We start from the raw sequence: 21,808 nt of genomic DNA on the forward strand, positions 1-21,808 counted from the left end.
ATCTAGCATGCATTAAATACAATACAAATACTTTCAGAATGGCATTTCAAAATTGTCATTCCATGTCGCGAACAATCTTCAAATAATCACTAATAATAGTCACAAAAATACTTCTACTTGTTAAATATTTCAAGTCTTACTTCTACAATAATATCATTACTCTGATGTTCATGCTACCACAATATAGATACACAGATTCATTGTCAATAATTTCCTGGTTTTGTACCACTAAATAATGTTATGTCCCTATTTAGAATTGTTCTCTTTTTTTAACTTTAAACTTGGTGATCCTTAAAATTAACACTTCTACAAATTCCTCTCCAGAACCATATCTGCTTGCATACCGGAACTCCTCTGACTGGTTCGTCTTTACTGTGCTTTAAGATAGAGTATATTACCATCCCTTGTTTTAAGATTTGCGTTAGCTATTTGTTAGGAGACCCACTGAAAACTTTATATTTTCTAACCCAACGTCCATATAATTATATAATTATTCAGGCAACATGCAAATATATACGATTACTATACGATTAAACACACAAGATTACATATGATCAACAGTCTGCTTCAATCTGTTTCAAGAATAAAAGTATCGAAGAAAAACTTTAACCTAAACACAGAAACATATAACTAAAATGTTCATAATTTCTCCACGTGTCCTAATTTCAAAATACTATTACACTACACTTAATATTGTTAAAGTTCGATTTCACTTTAACTTCGGCAATTCATCATCTTGGATTTCCATTTGTCTGTTTCAGCTACCATCGTCTCAACATCAAAACTTTTCTTTTCTTGTAAGTTAAGGTAAAAGTCCCGACTTGAAGAATTTTCAGTCGGCACTTCTTTTGACGACTTGCATTGGGACAAATTCATTCAGCCTCAAATCAAACATGTCATTGTCATCAGACCAAAAACTAAGTATTCCTAATTTCAAACTTTATTTCAATATTAGTCTAACATTATTTCTAAACCTTATTACTAACTCTTACTCTTAATTAAAGGAGCTAAATCGCTTATATTTTGGATCTAGAAATTGACACAAATGGGTCGAAACGCATATAATAATGTAATGTGAATGTATATAAACTGATTTATATTCAATCGTTTCTGTTTTTACTGTAATTTCTAACCAGTTATGTTCGGCGAAATACGCCAGAAGTCTCAATCCAATGTCAATCTCTAGCGTCTGGTTATTCCACTCTATACCGATAGTATTTATTGCGCATGCTCTCCAGATAAGAATATGGCGTCACCGTTTGACATCTAGTACTCCAGCCTCTTTCTACGAGTCCCTTGTTAAAAATGGAACTGAAATGCACCATGGTACACGATTTGAGTACCAACGGTAAAATTTTTAAATTGACAAATAATTCGTGTTTTCAATGTCGAAGATTTTGGATGATATTGAGTTAGAGACTTAGCAACTTTAAAATTCACTTCATTTAACTTCTTTAATCATCAGAATTCTAAAACAGTATTAAATTACCTTTGACCTTAACTCATTAATTTACCATTTTGATTTCCGGTGTTACATAAGGCCACAGACCACTAATGATTTTCCCATTGACTTTAATGTTAATTCTTGTCTCTTAGACCGGCTCTAACTTTTTCCCAAATTTTCGTTGGGTTGCAACATGTGGCAACCTCTTGCCCAAAAGCACGTATGAGGTTCTTTATGAAAAACTTGAGATACACAAGCTGGAAGTTTCGGTCCTACATTTCAAGCCAGTGATATTTCAACCTAACCAACCTCTCAACTCTTGTATCTTTCCGCCTCAAAATCATGAATATTCACCAAAACCTGGCAGAAAATGTATTTTAAAACCCTTTCCTTCCTTTCTACACCAAAAAGTCAACAAAAATCGCCATGCAAAGGGGGGTAAAAAGGGAAAGAGGGAGAAAGACTAAAAGTAACTTTCTCCCTACATTCGTGACCGCGTAGGAATATTTGGTGAGCTGTGTCCATTAGCAAGGATGCCACACAAACATGGCCTCTATTTAAATAACATCCTATTTTTTCTAGAACTATATCCACGGCGAATGGTGTGCACCAGACGCAACCCACACATAGGTTCAACCATTAATAACTTAAAAATTCATTACATTACTAATGTTCTTTATCTGTTAGTATTACCTCATTAACAAATGATCTTCAATTGATTACTTTGATCGTATCTGGTTATTGTTAAGGCATTCCACCTGTGCTATAAACCCATCGTTATCATTGGGTCTATAAGATAGAATTGATTTACCTTTTCAACATGTGAGAAACTAGTCTAGGGCGCACGAGAGATTCTGCTAACGTTAATAAATCAAATTGGACAGGTACGCCCCTTTTTCTAAAAACCTTATAGATACTCTCTATTAACATTTTAAACGGTTTTTTGTGAGTGAATTCATTTCTTTTCGGAATTCAAGCAAAACCGCATTTATTTAATTATCAAACAGCGTCTTGAAATAAATGTGATCACTATTTATTTCAAGATCAAATTGTATTATACTCATGGCTCTAATAACCAATCAAACATACCCGTAAGTTATTATTATTTCTTTTTTTCAACACATTTAACAATTGACTAATAAGTTCGTGACTTTTCCTTTGATTTTGTTTTACGTATACACTACGCATGGCATATCCGAGAATTCAAAATTTATTCGACAGCTAACCGCACATTCAAATACAACTTTAAATCACCCATTTTACCATGGTATGTTTTCCCGCTTTTAACTCATACTTTGAATTTATTCTCCTTTATACAATTTTTTGCAAAACAGTACGAATAATCCGGAAACAGTTACAGTATACCAGTGCGCTAGCTACACGTTATTTTGCAAGGCACACTGTTTCACTTTGAACGTTCATTTAGAACCTAATACCGACCCACACGCTATCGCGCGAATAAAAAAGAGCCATTCTGTTCCAAATTTACCTTGGGCATTTCCTTTACCCTAAAACCTAAACGCTACTCGCGATTTACACATTTTTTGGTCTGTTAAACAAATTTACATGTTGAATTTTCAGAAAAGATGCTTTTATCCATTGGCTGAATATTTCCACCAACTCTGTTTTCTTCCAAATTTCTTTTATCCCTTAAAGGTCGATTCTGCCTTACGACTCCAAAACAAATATGTAGTACTATACAGTGCAATGAGTCGCTGGTTAGATGTGGAAAGGCAGGCTACCAAAAAGCTGCCCGCATACAACGTGTGACGCATACTCTCTTCTCTGTTACATATGTTACGTCAATGGCGCCAAAAAGCGAAGTACGGGGACACTACGGGGACAGATGTGACTTTAATCAGAAAACGGCCCGCGACACTAGGGTGACACTTATCTAGTCAGCACTTTCACGCTGTATATAAACTATTTCTATTGATCAATTGACTCTGGAACACTTTGTTGGTTTTTACATTTTTATAACATCCATAATACAACGGTTATATACAGGAGGACGGGTGTCCACGTGTCTAAAGCATGTGATTGCCATATTTGGACTACCAGACTATGATGTCATTGCCCAATTTTAATCTACCAGACATATCCTTGTTAGCATAGTTCTCGTTACCACGGCACCAGCTAACGACTTCAATACATTAACCAGATCATCTCCCAGAGAACTTAAACAACCTCTACAGCATATAGGCCCTATAGTATTACAGAGTGTAAGTATACGAGGGCTGTTTTCTGAGACAACAGCAAGGCATTTGGCAGAGTGTGAGAAAAACTTGGGCGGCTGGAATCAGAGGAAACTTGCTTCGGTGGTTCAAAATATATTTGTATAACAGAAAGCAAAGCGTCGTTGTAAGTGTAGTCTCCTCTGATCCTAACATCGTCCCTGCCCTGTCCTCGACCCCCATCTCCTTATTAAGAACATACGTTCGAATATTCCACTTATTTGTATATGACACTATCTTATAATTATCTAATAATTGATGACCCAACCACATGCGCAACTTTCTTAAATATGATATTAAACCCACTGAAAACTGAATCTTGCACTGACTACTAAATGAGATCCAATGTTACTTGCACCATATTTACACGGTATTCATAAAGGAAGTTTATCATCACAATCATTGGGGATTGACTTTTCAGAAAAATGATGGGATGGGCGCTAAGACGAACTAAAAATTAAATTAAAAGACTTACAACTGGATGCACTCCAGACTCTATGCGAAATGTAAAGTGTACCAGCCACAGGTTACTATATGAAGAAACGGGGTTTATCTCCCTGCAAGAGAGGCGTGGGCGTCACAAACTCATCTTAATGTACAAAATTATTAATCAGACAGCTTCTCCATACCTTTACAATTTAATCCAGTTTTACCAAACTTTTTGTAATCTCCGTAGCAATAATTTAACCGATTACTTTATACCTTCTACGATAAAAGGGTGGAATAATCTAGATCAAAGTATTAAAAATTCGACATCAATTGAGACAATGTAAGAAGTGCGGTTTTGTAATTTTTGGAGTTTTGAAATCTGTTCGTTCGTAATACCAGTTAGTACCGAATTACAATTGTCTATTCTGGACAGGACGAAGGGTCGAGCTAAGGTTGCAGCAGCGTCTTCTGTTAATAGATGGCGAATGGGCCCTATCCTTCGGAGATGGAAATGCCATATTTTACAGATATTGTTCACATGGTTTTTAAAAACTGAGACGAGAATCGACAAGAATTCCAAGATTTCTTACAGTTCTAGACAGGAATTTCGGTGTTTCCAATGTTGATCGATCGAATGTCACATTTCTTAAGTCTGTTAGCAGGACCCACTAGAAGAAACTCATTTTTTTCATCGTTAAGTTTAAGCATATTGGATAACATCCATTTTTTGACATTATCGAGACACCCTTCCAGATTCTTATGACATTTTGATCGATCGGAAGTGGATTGGAGCTGTCAAGGAGCTGAGAATCATCAGCATAAAAATGATACAGCAGATTGTGATCATGAATTAGTTTACCTAACGTCTTTGTATACATTGTGAAGATTATCGGGCCCAAAACGGATCCTTAGGGAACGCCACATAAGAGTTGTTGATGACTTGATGAGGAGTTGTTAACTTCAACATACTGAAATCATCCAGTGAGATCGGATTAAAACCATTTTAAAATGGACCCAGTTAGTCCATAATCTGATGACAGTCGATCCAGTGGGTTGCCGTGGTCAATAGTATCGAAAGCTGCTGATAAATCCAAAAGGACCAACACTCCGATCTTTCCTTTATCGACAGATGATTTTATGGCATCCAAAACACATAGTAGTGCTGTTTCAGTGCTATGGCCAGAGCGATAAGCAGACTTGAACTCCTCAAGGAGTTGAAATTTTTCGAAATGACTTAAGAAGTTGCTGCTTATAACAACCTTCTCCAGATCTTTGGACAGAAAGGCCAGATTTGATACTGGTCGATAATTTTTCAGTAATTGTCAGTGGATAAAGTGTCGACATTTTTTTATAAGTCGTTGGATTACTGCAGTTTTAAAACATTCCGGTACTATTCTAGACTCGTAATAATGGGCAAAACTGCATCCAGAATTTTAAGCAGGAAATGTGTCGGTATAACATCCAAAGAGCAAGATGTTGGTTTGGATTGACAGATTATCTTCCTTATCTCCTCAGATGAAACTGGATTAAAGGAATCAAATTGAATTGACCTACTGTCATCACACCTCTGTGTGTAAATAAGACACACATGACCTACTTAATCGTTTTATATCAAGATTTGACCAGATTTCAAAGCTTTTGCAATTTGAAACAAAAAGTCGATTTTATGCCGTCAATTGTAAAAAAAGAATTTTAACGTGAGAGAGCCAGGACACACCACAATTGATGTATTGCTAAACAAACGACCTATCCTTTATTCCTTTCTAACGGTAAAGACGGATATAATTTATTTTGACATTAAAGGTTTTAAAAAGTTGACACGACCTTTGTTTCAAAACCGATTTTGATGAAATTTTCAAAATAAGCACTTACTTCACCTACTTTTGTCCAAGAGCATTTAAATTTGTTCATTTTTCAACATATCGAAACTTTCAGAATCCGTCATAAATGGGATAACTAAGTCAAAAATCTCGACAAAATCTTTTCCGATTATCTCCCTTTTGAATTTTTTTATTTATAAACCATGTCATTAGTAGTAATCTATTAATTTTTTTAGAGTTATCTCATACAGTTAAACCAACCTGAAGAACCACCATTTTAAAAATGAAAGCCAATCTTTAAAATCTATGTCCTCCCACAATTCTTATCAGATTTTCAATTTTGTTTTAAAATTTTTGGAAACCATTCAAAGTTAGAATTTGATGTTTAATCTAGATATTTTTTTAAAGTGACGGACATAATTTTCCTTTTTAAAAAAGAGAAAAAAGTGCAAGGCCATATGGTGCTTATTTCAATAAAAGTTTCGTAAAAATCGGTTTGTAAACAAAGGTTTTGTGCAATGTTTAAAAAACCATGAAAATTTACCAGATTGAAATGTTGCTCATTATAGCTTAGCGAATATAAAACCAGCGGCTGTCAGACAGGATACGCCCACATTTTGCAAGAGATGGATAGAGAACAAGCTAAAAACAAACGCAATTTTTTGTACAATCAGGGTCAATAATCCAGAAAGTTATGGAGGCAGACCACCATTAATTTCCCCATTGACTTCAATGTTAATTCTGGCCTCTTTGCCCACCTCCAACTTTTCCCCAAATTTTCGTTGGGCTGAATGTTTTCACTACAGACAAAGGAACAAATTATGGTCAGGTCTTTGCACTAAAATTTGTATGAGGTTAACCACCAAAATTTTGAGATACACAAACTAGAAGAAGCATACTAAAAACATGTAACTAGTTGCCGTACATATAGCCGTAGCCAACCTGATAACCCCGTTATCCTTCCACCTCAAAATCATGAATATTTACCAAAACCTGGCAGAAAATGTCAATTCAAACCCTATTCATCCATTCTAGACCAAAAAATCAACAAAAATGGGGAGAAAAGAGACAGAGAGAGAATTGCTATAAATAGACGAACTACAATTGGGTACCGAGATGGTGAAATTTAATGGTGGTCTGCCGGCCTGAAATGTGCAAATATCAAAAGGAACTGAGATCTTTGGGATATAAAGATATGTTTTAAGTTTCATCAAAATCGGAAATAAATTGTGACCTCTAGCGGGTCCACAACCTTCGTATTACACACTTCTACACAATTTGGGAAAGAAGGGCGGCCATTTTGTCGGGCAGTTTCATTTCGATTTTCCCGAAATTCGAATTCAATCTTCATTATGGTGGAATCGTGATGTGTTTAAACGTTTTTTAAAATCGGAAAAAGATTGTGACCTCTAGAGGGTCCACAACATTGATTTACCAGATGTTTACACTATTTGCGAACAAGGGGCGGCCATTTTGTCAGGCAGTTTTGGTCCGATTTTCAAGAAATTCGAACTCATCAATTACGGTGTAACGGTGATATTCGAACATATTTTTTTAAGCGGATAATAATTGTGACCTCTAGAGGGACCACAAGCTAAAAACGTGATTTTTCGTACAATCAGGGGCCATAATTCAGGAAGTTACGATCCGATACGCGCGAATATTGAAAGGAACTGCGATCTTTGGGTTATAAACATGCATTTCAAGTTTCATCAAAATCAGATGAAAATTGTGACCTCCAGGGGGTACACAACACTGATATACAATATTTTGACACTATTTGCGAACGAGGGGTGGCCATTTTGTCCGTCAGTTTCGGTACGATTTTTACGAAATTCGAACTCAACAAGCCTTAGGGTGTAACGGTGATATATTCAAACGGATAAAAATTATGACCTCTATAGGGTCCACAAGCTAAAAACGCGATTTTTCGTACAATCAGGGGCCATAATTCAGGATGTTATAATCCGATATGCGCGAATATCGAAAGGAACCGAGATCTGTGGGTTTATAAACATACATTTCAAGTTTAAACCAGATCGGATAAAAATTGTGACCTCTACAGTGTTCACAAGCTAAAAACATGATTTTTTGTACAATCGGGGACCATAATCCATGAAGTTATAGTCCGATACATGCAAATATCGAAAGGAACAGAGACCATAATCCATGAAGTTATAGTCCGATACATGCCAATATCGAAAGGAATCGAGATCTTATGGTGATAAACCTATATTTCAAGTTTCATTGAAATCGGATAAAAATTGTGACCTGTAGAGTGTTCACAAACAATTGTGGACGGACAGGGGCGACGACAATATACGTCCACATGAAAATGTGGGCGTATAAAAAAACGTATGTTTGTACCGCTGAAATGTTTTTCGTTACAACTTAGCGTCTTTTTAATTTTTCTTTAAGATTCAGTGGCTCAGTGGTTAAGATCCCAATGTTGGCCAAGAAAGTGTCTGGGAATTATCCAGCCTGGTTATCCCTTGTCAGTGGTGAAGGGCCAGCGTCTAGTCATTTGGATGTGATAAAAAAAAAAAAGTAGGCCGTAACGCCGCTGTCCAGGCAAGACTTTCCTCATAGCACACTGTATGGCATGTGCCAGTCATCATTATCCCAGTGGGTACAAAAATAGGACGTAAAACCCGCATTTCATTTCATTTCATTTCTTAGATTAGCATGGTTGGTTTTAACAAATCTCTTTACTTTACATTTATTGACAAAATCCGTAACATCTAACGCAGTGGTTCCCAACCTGTGGTACGCGTACCACTAGTTGTACGCGAGCACTTTCGGGGTCATGAACGATTTTTAGTTATTTTTTACTTCACAAAAATGTTTACTGCCTAACACAAGATAATACCCATTATTTTCTCAGTATGTATGTTACTATTCTTATTACATCCCGGTGAGCATGGCCTCCTCGTACCCGACGCTATCCCGTCATGCTGTTCCCCAGCTACTGATTTTTCCCTCGACGTGGGAGTGCGAGCAGGGGTTCTCAGCCTTCATGAACATCAAGTCGAAGAGCCGAAACTGTCTTGCTGCGCCCGAGCATGATTTCCAATGTGCTGTGGGCAAAGTCATGCCCCGCATTGACCAGCTGGTAGAGAAAAAGCAGATACAGCCCTCACATTTAGTTGAGGTTTTTTTTTAGTTCATTTGGTTATCTACTTGTAAAATTATGCAAATAAAGTGATATTTGATCAAACTGAGTTTCTCTGGAACCAGGTGGTAGTGGCGACTGTATGGGACCTCCAAGTGGTACTCATCACAGAAAGGTTGGGAACCACTGATCTAACGGTAAATTTTGCCAGATTATTATTCAATTGATATGATATTGTTGTTTATTGCTTGCAGTGTCTGTGTGTAGTTTGTGTCTGTAATAAATGTAATGATTGTAATCAAATCAAGTTTTATCCCCATGTATAATGACCAAAAACACATATGGTAATAAATATGAAATGCATTCTCTGAACAACATATCGTCTTCGTTGTACTTTATTTCAAGAGGATTTGGATCATCGTTCCTCTGTGCATGTAAGTAAAATAACACTACAGATAACATCTTTAAAATCCTTTACTACACTTAGACATATTATTACAATGATGTAATGTCAAGTTGTGTTGTAATAAATATTGGTGTGCATCAAAATAATTTGGAATATTAAATAAAAGCACTTTGCATTGGTTTTTTATGAGGTACTGGCAACCAACAAGTCACGGTCTTGGGGGTTGCTGTAGTTCCCACAACAGCCTCCATTTTGTCTATACAGGTCTATCAGTGAATATAACATCTTTGTTAAAAAACTTAAACCAAAAAGTCCAAATATCCCACCCATCACAGTAATCTGGAATAAGATAACAAAAAAAAACAACACTTTAATTATTCTGCCATAGATACGTCCACAGGGAATATCAATAAATTGTCCCAATGCTTCACATCGAATTAGATGATAATCTGTTAAAAACTGTACCCTCCATCGCATTTGCAAAGTTTTCGATAAAAGGGGTAACTTTGAAACCAAATGTTGCAGAGAGCTTAAATGATTCACCCCAAATCTTAAATTGTTAACAAACTTTGTATACATTTCACATTTTGGGTAAAAGACAGGAGGCATAACTCTACAACTCTAATGCACACCAAGATCTTTTGACCCTGAACACATATTTTTTGCTTCATTTAAATGTAACCCTTAGAGGATCTACAACCTTAATTGATATATGTACATGTATTACATGATTTGGCACTATTTGCATAAACGGGAGGGACAACTTTGACAGGAAGTTTTGGCTCGATTTATTTTCAAAATTTGAACTCATCTGCGACTGGTGTAACACATATATTTGAATGGTTTTTAAAATTGGATAAAAATTATGATTTTTCATAAATCAGGGGCAATAATCCATGAAGTTACAGTCCAAAAATGTGCCAAAATCGACCTCATCTAAGATCTTTGGGATACAAACATATATTTTAAATTTCATCCAAATCAGACTAAAATTACATCAACTTACTGATGTAATGAAACTACACACTGAATTTCATTACTGTTACTCAATTAGAATGAAAGTTATCCCAAAGCATCAACCAATCAAATAGATATTTGATAATCCCTTGATTTCATCGAAAGGTGGGAGACACAAAATGATTTCGCCTGCATGAACACATGAAAAAATCTACCCCGTGGGTCATACAGGGAATTTATTCAGGACAGCCTAACTATACACTAACCTGTGTTATAACTGTGAAATGTAACAATACTAACCTGTGTTGTAATTGGCAGATGTAACGTTTGTCTGTTACCTTGTATAGATTGTAAAATAACTTTTAAAAAAACAGCTATAAACAAATTCATACCAAAAATAAAACCATATCGTCTAGATTGTAAAACATCACCAATCTGATATCTGTAAACACAACAATCATAGCTCCTTTAAGCTTAACAGAAGGTAAATACATATAATTATATTAGATAAATATCAAGTAATCCCACAGATGTGCTGTGGAGAATTTCCCTTAGAATTTGTTTTAAATTTAAATTCAATTTTGGCATTAATAACATTTTTTAATTTCACTAAAACTGGTAAAATGTTTCAACGGCATTAGTACTTGCAATAATTAAATTGATCCTAAAAAGACATTCTCATATTTTACGGCATTTAGAGTGGTAATAAGTCTATACAAGCCATAATAATTTGTCATCATAAATCAGCTTTTAATCGTACTTATTGTTAAATGTACAAATTAATTTAGAAATTCTAACAGTTAACCTCTGTACTTGCATTCTTCTTTAATAATGTCTAGTGATGTTTAGATTATCGGTTTTACCATCGGTTTATTGAACAAATCATTCTCTCTTACTTGCCACTTGGCCTTGGCCGTTTTATTTCATTCAGACATAATACAAGACATATTTTAACTTTCATCAAAATCAGATAAAAATTGTGACCTCTGGAGAATACACAAGTTTGGTATAACATCCTTTTACATTAACTGCATAAAGGGGTGGGGGGTAAATCATTTTGAACTCAACCGTAATATATATGAACCGTTTTTAAAATAAAATAATAGGCGGTTGCCATGTAAGAAACACCAACATTTTGCAAGAGATGGGCAGAGAACAGGGGAAATCAAAAGGGTTCATTCTTTCATTGACCCGGACAGGGGCCATGGCATATGTCCATATGAAAAGGTGGTGTATAATTTTTTTTATTTTTGACCCTAATCAGAGATTTAGCCCTTTACTTTAAGCTTATAAGTTGTATACTTACAAAGCCACAACAAACATAAGTTGAAAGAGTAGGTAGTATATGATATACAATGAATATATTGCCCAGATATTATTGATGTTAGCTAGTAGACAGTATAAGAGACAGGTAAATAACCCTACAATAGCTAAAATAGGTTCACTATACACTGTCCATGTTCCTTTTGTAACTCCATATATCATCACTGGTATGATTCCTATAACAAATATATCATCAACTATTATAAACATAGGTTTCCAGGTAACAAAACATTTGGCCACAGCAGTTTGTATTTAACATTAAGAGTAAAAACTTAATAAGTAATTATCAGGAATCATTAGAATTTGTTTGATTTCTTGTTCTCCCCCATGCTTAAAGTTAGTAAATATACAAAACATGTAATATCAATTTATCGCAAATCGTTGTATATCATACTGCTTACGTTTTCTACACCTTACGTGAACTTAGTTGGTCACTCTTTAAATGGTAGGACCTCTCTATGATTTAAGTCAAAATGAAAATTGCTGTTTTCGTTACATTTTATGTGTTGATTTTACATCTACAGATAAAGCGAGTTTTGAGGTATATTTCTGATTTGTCTTTTTGAATTTAAAATAAATTTAGTAAACAAACAAACTTCAGATTAATCACTCAAAACAAAAATTTAATAATTCAGAGCTAGCCTCCTCACTAATCCAAATAACATCAGAAATCAATACTTTATTTTAACTCAAATCTCTAATCAAAATAACACATCTGATCAACCCAATTCAACTCTTTTATTTTAACTCAAATCCAAGAGGTTGAGCTCCTTGATTAAATCCTTTATACAATGTGACCATACCTACCTAATAATGCCGCCAGGGTGGAAACACTTGCATCATAAACCAGAGGAGAATTCCGACCAGGAACAATTTCATCTAAAAGTCTCTGAAAATCATCTTCTAACATCAGATGGCCACAAATACTGAAGACTAGCCAACTTGACCAATAGATGACGAGTTTCTCAGAGTACGCTTTCTTTAAATCTTTTAGAAATTTATTTATTTTGTCCTTCTGTGTTGTACCTGGTTGGCTTGAATGTACTTCAGATGTAATAGAGTTATCTTCCCTTGAGTTTTCATTTGATTCTGAGTCAATGGAAGTGGTATATCGTTCACTAATAGAATAATCTCCATAGAAACCAAGAGAACTTGTGTCTATATCACTATACATGTTGGACCGTGCATAGGCTGTGAATGCTGGGTCATTAATATGTGTGTATGTGTCCATAATACCCTGAGTGCCTGTAGAATGCATGGAAGGTCTGCGATCAACTTCCCAAGGACTCTTTGTAACAGTTTCGGGAACATAAAGACCATTAGGTAGTTGAAGCTCTCTCTCTATAATTTCTCTAGTTGTTGGTATCCGAGGTTTCACGTGTGGCAACATCAGAGCCACAATTAATGTAACAACAGAGAATGCAAAAGAAATGAGGTTAATTGTGCCCAGGCCCGTAATATTCAAAGATAAAAATAAAACAGCCAATAAATTACCAAGGAAAATTCCAAACAAAACAGAAACCTGAGATAAACAGGTACTTAGTTTATATTTCTCTGAATCGGCAACCGCAAAAATATATGCATAAAATGCAATGTTTGTTGCCATGATAAATCCATGAAAAACTTGCGAAACAATTAACGGAATGATCTGTTGGTCCCAATTCAATAACGACATTAAAATCATTGAAAAAATTCCTTGAAGAACTATGATGGGTTTATATTTAACATAATCTGTCACTAAAATAACAATAATCAACAAAATCAAACCAGAGTAATCTTTCACAGGATAAATCGTGTCATACAATTCACCGTCTGTTATATTCCGATAATATGTCTGGATAAATTCATCAATATATATCCAGTGGGGCCGAAATGACATGAACACGCCCAGACTACACAGGACTAGGCTAATAATTTTTGTCCCCGCCATATTGTTGTAGTGTGTCACGTCTCACATTGTATATGAACATCCACCAAAGACCTCAATTATACGATTAACCTGTAAATAAATTTTTTAAAATCAAATTTAATATTCTAATGAGAAACAGATATATAGAGTTTATGGTTGTGCAACATAACTGTTAGTTTGTCATACTTAAGACAGCAGTAACATAATATTTCATTACTGCATACATTTGTGTCTGGCCCTTTAGCAAAGGTATCAGAATTGAGAAAAGAGACATAGATTTACCCAGACACCCTTGTCACATACCATTAAGGGTGGGGTCCGATGCTACACCCTCAATGTTTAAACCTGGAAGTGATCAAACTATACAACACCTGAATCAAGAAGACTCAGTCATTAACATCCTTCATCCTTGGACATGTTTAGGAAGGTACAGTCAGGGAAGGAGTAAAGCTACGTTCTGTTGAGCAACGTTATCAAACAAATGATCTCTGTGTTATTGGGAATCAACAACAAAATACTAGCCTATAATGTCCTATGCATAGCAAATAGTATCAGGCATCCCAATTGTTCTACCTCAATTTTTGTTCAGTGTTAACACAAATATGTATCAAATCTGTGAAATTTCTAATTCACAAAAGGCACAAACCACAAGAATAGTAATAGTTGCAAGTTTCATAAAGATATATGCTACAGAATAAAATAAAGTCAATTTATTTTAGATTTGATCAAGTGACTTATTTTCAAGAGTAAGATGACAACATCTTTATTAGTTGGAATGAACCAATAATTCGTGCATGTAATTAATATTGAGTTTCAGGTGAGTTACACCTAGACTATGGCTATATAATAGTAGGTTATATATTAATAAATAAATATTAGTAAATAGTAGTAATATTAGTAATATTAATTATTATGCCCTTTTTAGTTTTAATGGCTTTAATTAATCTACATTTGACCATGTAAGTCACTCAAGAACATCTGAATAGAATTTAACTGCTGCACTGACAGCAAGTTTAGTTAGATGTAGAATTAGTTTAAGTCATTTGTTTTAAATTAGCTTATTAATGCATAGTATTAATACTTACACTCCCTCCTCCTCGCAGTTTTCTACTGGGAGTTATATACAACCTGGCAAGAAATATAACTCTAACCGAAGAATGCTCAAGACTGGATAACCGGGCCGGACGGAATTTACCGGAAATCACTTACAATCACCGGAATTCACTTGAAAAGACAGGATTACACTTCGGAAAATCCCCGAACATTATTAATTCATAATATTATTATAATTAAAGGAGCATTATGGGAGATTAGATAAAGAGTTGGCAGTTCTCGGTAATAGATAACGTAAATAGAATATGCTGAAAATTTCAGTCATGTTGCTCCATGCTCTCCTCTGATTGAACAGAGATAGTAGCTTTTCGAATTTTAGGCTAGCCTCGATCATCATTATTAAACTTGGAACTTTTACATTTAATTATTTTTCAAAAAATCTATTCTAATCCGCTAAATATTGCAGGCTAGCGATGGCATCGAGAGTTGATTATGATCTGAACAAGTCAATTAATTGTCTAATTAATAATTTAGCTAACATTTAATCAGGCCCGAAGAAAGACCTAGACAACAATAGGCAGATAGCTCTTGCATAATGTATGTTTAATATTATAATAAATATCTATTTCGATCTCTCAGCAGGTCTCACCAGGCGGTGATAAGAAAATTGTAGGCCTACGTGAAGGTGTATTTAAAAAAATAATAAACAAATTAAAAAAAACAAAACAAACCCAACCCTGCCAGAATTTCAAATGTGTGATAATGTAGTGTTATTTATACATTGTCTTATCAATAACTATTTCGATCTTTTGACAGGTTTCATAACACGCGCCCAAATAAAATATTGTTACAGGTTTCCCCGGTATATATGGACTAGTTATTATCATTCGCCGGAATTCACTTACAATCATAGCTGGGAACCACAGTGGCTATGTGTGTAAGACATTCATGGCTCGCTATCCTGGAGGTCGCGTGTTCGATCTCTGCATTGGCCGAGAGATTTCATCGGAATTTTCCGGTGTGGGTTCCCCTTGCCAGTGGTGCAGGATGGAGGGCCTGACAAGGACAGATGTCTAGCCGTTCGGATGGTACGAAAACCGGGGTCCCGTGTACACATTGGCGTGCACGGAACAGATCCCTTGGCAGTTGGAATTCGATCGCTGCCTGGGCAAAATTTCCATCGTATGCCCGTCTTCATTAGCCCAGTCGGAACAGAACAGTAGGATGTTAAACTCCACTTCATTTCATTTTTGCAATGATAGGAATTCATTTCAAATACCCCCGATATATTTTAAGTGTATAAAATACAAATTAAAATGTTTAGCAATTGACACATGTAATTAACACAAAAACATTTTAATATGGAACGTTTCGTTGATGGTTCTATCAACGTTATCAAGCAAATTATAATGTCTGGATAACTATTTCGATCTCTCGGCAGATCTCACCGGGCGATGAAAACAAACTTGTACTGATGGTATATATACGTAAATTGGAGATCACATGTACCCGTTCGTGTGCACACAAAAGAGCCCTGACAAATGGAATTCGAAATAAGAGTAGGCCGTAACATTCAACTTTGGTGGCTCGAGTCCCTGTACCGATCGAGCTCTCATACCTAGGTTTTACTAATTCAATTTTCACTATTTGGCCTTTGCCAAGGTATCATTAGCAGTAGAAACTTACAACTCGGTGGGTGGTACGAGGAGAATGAGTGGCCCTACTATTGATCAAAATGTTGTCTGCCTAAATCAATTATTTTCAGAATAGATCATCTAAAATTGGTCCCAAAACCAATTTGTGGGGATATATCTGGATAGCCTACTAACCTATCTCTCAAAATATTTGTTCCAAGTTCCTGACCCCTGGGTTATCATCTGCATGGTGCTCTTGCATCTTTGTAAATAATAAACCTGCCCAGATGTCATCCTTTTCGGTGATAATAGAGCCCATCGAATATCTACTGATCATTAATTTTACTACAGACCAGTCGAGTATAATGGGTATTGAGCAAAGCGACTTATTTAGTGGTACTTTTTGTAAATGTTTTACGATACTGTTCGGGAAAATTTGTCACACAATACCCCGCATCTATATCCCGGTTGCTGCAGAAAATCATGAAGTTAAAACAAATTTCATTTCGTGTTTCAACTTTTTACTTCCATTAAAGCTTTGGCTGTTTTATGCACTCACTCCAACGGTCGGGTATCGAGATTATTAGATTACTCGACGTGGAGCCAGATAGTTGCAACACTCGAATTAGCAAGATATATTCACTAAAACATATCTGACATTGCTCCTATATCATAACGCAAACAACGAAAGCATCGATATATATTTTTATTTATATATTTTAAGTTTATAAAGTAGAATATTTTATGTGTTATATAAAAATTATGTACAAGTTTTAATTCCCAAATCATTGAATGTTAAGTCGTCCATACGTCAACTTGTCCCCGGGTTAACTCGTCTATATACCAACTCGTCTACACAATTTAATAAACTATTACAGTCTAATAAAAGTTTTGTATCGATTCTCCAGCCTAATTGTCACGATTATTAATGTTTTCAATAGAAGTCCAAATTGAATGGGACATCAATGGTTTTTGTTTCTAATAAAACGCCGAAAATGAAACAAAGTCAATTCCTTATAGTTTCCAATGTTGATTTTGTGCTTGAGATGTTGACATTAGATTGTAGAAACAACAATTATTAGCTTAAAATGTTGCTTTAGTCTATTAATGTTCAAACTAGAATGTAGAAACAATCATTATTAATATTGTCCCATTTCCCCCATGGTCTTCCATATTTTCTGAGAAGGGTTGTTTGGGGTTAAATAACTACATTCCAGGTCATATCAGATAATTCCAGGCAATTATCCTTCAGACGTTTTACAGCTCTCAATATTAACTGACCTTTTGGCGATTTGGCCTGTATTATGTAATAATATTTCTAAAATCATTCACGGCTCACGTCTACCAATTGACGATTGCCATGTTGAAAATTGACCTGTTTTACAGGGTTTCGTCCGTAATGACTAGTTTAATCATTTCTTTCATTTTACTATATTTCGTAGTGAAAGGTAATTTCTTATATTCCTCATATCCATTAGAAAGCTGTTCTAGGCGACTTAATATTCGTGGAAATTTCTCATTCAATTCCTTTATTTCTTTTCTCTTTTTTTCGTTATCGTCTATCACTTCTTGTTTTGATAATAACTGCAGATCTTTCTCTGTCTTCCCAAGTTGGTCCGTTTCGCCAGCAAACTCTTTACATCTTTGTAACAACCCGCTTACCCCGCTCTTTTTGTGTTCTTTAGGTTGTGGGTCGACATTTTCTCTCGACGGTTTTTTCTCACAGAATTCCTTACATTTTTCCAACAAACCCGAGCTACTGTGGTTGGATTCGTGCTGTGACACCGTCGCAATCCAGCTTCTAAGTTTCTCTAATATTTTTTTATCAGTCACCTTTTTGATCATATCTTTTAAAAGATTGTATCTTACCATGGGTACACTGGCCTTTGATAATATATACTCTCTCTCCAGATTATCAAGGTGGAGTTTAATTTCTTTATAGTTTGCCCGGAGAGTTCTTAAATCGGAAGATATTTTCATGTTTTCTCCTTTCAGTGCATCTTTGGTTTGGAATCCTAGGATTCCTGGCTTTTTATCTTTGTCCATTGTGTGTCGAAATCAACAAACGTCTAATGATAATAAAAGATAACTTTTGTTTAAAACTTTTACACACTCAAAGTTTAAAATCATAGACTCTTTGGTTCTAGCATCCATAGATTATTAAAGGGTATAGCACTCTTTAAAACTTTCTATAAGTAAAGAAACATAGAAATTACTTGATTGGAATATCCACTTGTCCCTTTGTTAAGGAATATAGCACACACATAAGTTGATAAATATGGAATTCTCTATTCAATCAACTATAAATTAGCACTTTCACTACCTTTATATTATAAATACATAGCCTGCTTGGTTCTAACGTTCACAGAATTTATCAGTTTTTCCAGTAGATTGCAAGCTTCTATTTATAACCTGCTGTTGTTTGTGTAAATACTATTCAGCCTAGTGAGTAATGTGTTCTGAGCAACTGTGGAAAAAGTTAGCTGTTCAACTAAATGGCAGGTTGACCTATACCCAACTCAGAAGCACGCTCGATATAATCGTATGTTTTTCCTCACACTAAAACAGTGTCCGTGGATTAAAACTGTAACACATCTGTAGTATTTGATAAACGTTGTGTTCCCAACATCACACTGGCTTTTCACATCATACTGTCATATCTACATTTATTGCATACTTAGGATAACTACACACTTATTTTTAGAAATGAAGGGATTATTTGCTACCTGCAAGAGTGACCTTACGCGCATTACTCCAAACAAGTCGGGCAAAAGCCCTCGGGTTGTCGTGTGTAGTTCTATTTTTAGAACTGTCAAAATTGTGGTCAAAATAAAGGCACTCTTGGCCAGGCCTAATTGCAAGTTTATAATTATTTGAAATCGTACACCTGCTGTGTATTGTGTTTTCTTTGGGCTATAATACGCGGAAAATGTAAAGAAAATGTTGATGCGCTCCAATTTTACATAACTGTCGAACAATGCAGAGTGGCTTCTGATCAATACGTCATGCGGAATTCAGTGTACTTTATTTTGTCGACTGTCTCCCGGGTTCCGCTTGTGTATAGCAGCGGTGTATAACTGGTGTATTTTTTTATGCCTAATTAGCCCGAGCTTCTCAATTTAATACTAAAGTGTTTACACCAGTGTACAGTCTAGTGGTGTAAAATAAAAACACTGTATAACACTGTGTTATTTTTAAATGTTCCACTTTCGTTTTTGTCTCTTTATTTTAATTGTCCTAACGCAGTAAATTCTTTTCTAATCACTATCATGTCGCAGATGCGAACAAATTGGAAGGTTGACAAGATTATTAATTGCAATACAGACCCGGCTGTGCATATAGATTAGCCAGAAGAAATAATAAACTAGATAAGTTTTTTGCTGAAATTGCTACTCCTTTGGGTATACATCGCACAGCAAATTATACGCGATTTGCTAAAGAACTTCGGAAACGAATACAGACTTATAAAACAAAAACGAAATATTCGGAAGTGAAACCAACTAGGCTTGGACTTTTACTAATTTTCATAGATTTCATTGTATTACATGTTTCAGCGTAAGATATTGGACCTTCTATAGATTCACTGTCTATTTTTGTTAAAGGGCCAATCCCGATAATATTTTGGAGAATAAAACTGGTTATTTTTGTGTTAAAATCCCTTAAAATCCTATACCTTAGGGTCGAGCAACTAACTCAATATAATTTGGAAGTGTGGACCGGTGCCCCAAGCTGTATTATGCGGTGTCTGGATAAAACCAGACTTTTATTTTATAAGAATAATCTGTAAGTGAAATTTACCTTTCGTTATCAAGTACAGCACATGGGTCATTCACTGTATAAACCTCTAAGGGAACGGGAATCGATTATCAGGTCACCCAACGAAAGAATTGACCCAAAACTTAAAAGGATTACGTGTCCGGATAAGCAGTTTTGATGTTCACATCCAAATGCCTCAATATTTTGAGCTGAAATTTTGAGGCAGGGTAAATACATCATTCCTTTATATTTTGGCGCTTAAATTTCATACGTACTCGGACTTTTAGGGTCGAGCAACTAACTCAATATAATCTGGAAGTGTGGACCGGTGCCCCAAGCTGTATTATGCGGTGTCTGGATAAAACCAGACTTTTATTTTATAAGAATAATCTGTAAGTGAAATTTACCTTTCGTTATCAAGTACAGCACATGGGTCATTCACTGTATAAACCTCTAAGGGAACGGGAATCGATTATCAGGTCACCCAACGAAAGAATTGACCCAAAACTTAAAAGGATTACGTGTCCGGATAAGCAGTTTTGATGTTCACATCCAAATGCCTCAATATTTTGAGCTGAAATTTTGAGGCAGGGTAAATACATCATTCCTTTATATTTTGGCGCTTAAATTTCATACGTACTCGGACTTTTAGGGTCGAGCAACTAACTCAATATAATCTGGAAGTGTGGACCGGTGCCCCAAGCTGTATTATGCGGTGTCTGGATAAAACCAGACTTTTATTTTATAAGAATAATCTGTAAGTGAAATTTACCTTTCGTTATCAAGTACAGCACATGGGTCATTCACTGTATAAACCTCTAAGGGAACGGGAATCGATTATCAGGTCACCCAACGAAAGAATTGACCCAAAACTTAAAAGGATTACGTGTCCGGATAAGCAGTTTTGATGTTCACATCCAAATGCCTCAATATTTTGAGCTGAAATTTTGAGGCAGGGTAAATACATCATTCCTTTATATTTTGGCGCTTAAATTTCATACGTACTCGGACTTTTATTTTTGAGACTCTGTTCAATTCGATAGTCCCTTTAATCTATTAATATTTATATTTCCAAGACAATTTTTAAATTGAAGGGTTTCGTATTCCAGCTAAGTCTTTTTTTAAATACAAATTTGAGTAGAATTTTTTTTATTTCTAATAAGATATTTTCTTTGGTCACATGTTTTTATACCATCTATAATAATTAATTCTTGAATATTTTTATTTGTAGAATTTCTTTTATCAAGTGTACAGAAAAAGTATATTTTCCTCACCATGGTAAACCCACGCTAGCCTTTATTAAGATTATTAGCCTATACAATCGATTTTATTTTTTTCTATGAAGTTTGGAAAATTGATAAAGAATCTGGAGATAGTTCTCAGGGTGATGTCAAAAACACAGGAGAGACTTTACAATTACTAAATACATTGAGGATCGACCTTTGAACTACTTTAATGTGTATCCCTGAATTTCTGAAAGAAATTTACAATATTTTACAATTTATATGTCGCTCAATAACTAATAACTAGTGTAGCTTGCGATGGATTCAAAATCTCCCAATTTAATGATGTTTGGAAATCTTAATAGTCTTTATACGGAAGTCGCAGTTTATTTCTATTGACTCGGTATGTGCAAAAGAAACAGCTATTGTTAAAAGTTGATTACACAATCGGAGATTATTATTCATTCCCATGTAAAACAAAGATAGTCTGGGAAATACCAACACAGTT

General features: G+C 35.2%; 2 protein-coding genes across 2 annotated transcripts; both read right to left on the minus strand.

The window, feature by feature from the left end:
• Positions 1-9,495: 9,495 nt before the first annotated feature.
• On the minus strand, positions 9,496-14,812 carry LOC126831335 (thiamine transporter 1). The gene is made up of 5 exons (XM_050561922.2): positions 14,720-14,812; positions 12,533-13,724; positions 11,709-11,901; positions 10,703-10,844; positions 9,496-9,784 (listed from the first exon to the last, which is right to left on the minus strand). The coding sequence occupies exons 2-5, from the start codon at positions 13,653-13,655 to the stop codon at positions 9,629-9,631; spliced, it is 1,614 nt and encodes a 537-aa protein (XP_050417879.1). The 5' UTR covers positions 13,656-13,724; positions 14,720-14,812; the 3' UTR covers positions 9,496-9,628.
• Positions 14,813-17,012: 2,200 nt separating this feature from the next.
• Positions 17,013-19,071, minus strand: LOC126831656 (uncharacterized). Its single transcript, XM_050562274.2, has one exon. It carries the CDS (start codon positions 18,365-18,367, stop codon positions 17,702-17,704), a length of 666 nt encoding a protein of 221 aa, XP_050418231.1. The 5' UTR covers positions 18,368-19,071; the 3' UTR covers positions 17,013-17,701.
• Positions 19,072-21,808: the final 2,737 nt, after the last annotated feature.

The sequence above is a fragment of the Patella vulgata genome, chromosome 1 (genome assembly GCF_932274485.2).
Source record: "Patella vulgata chromosome 1, xgPatVulg1.2, whole genome shotgun sequence".
Taxonomy (NCBI): domain Eukaryota; kingdom Metazoa; phylum Mollusca; class Gastropoda; family Patellidae; genus Patella; species Patella vulgata.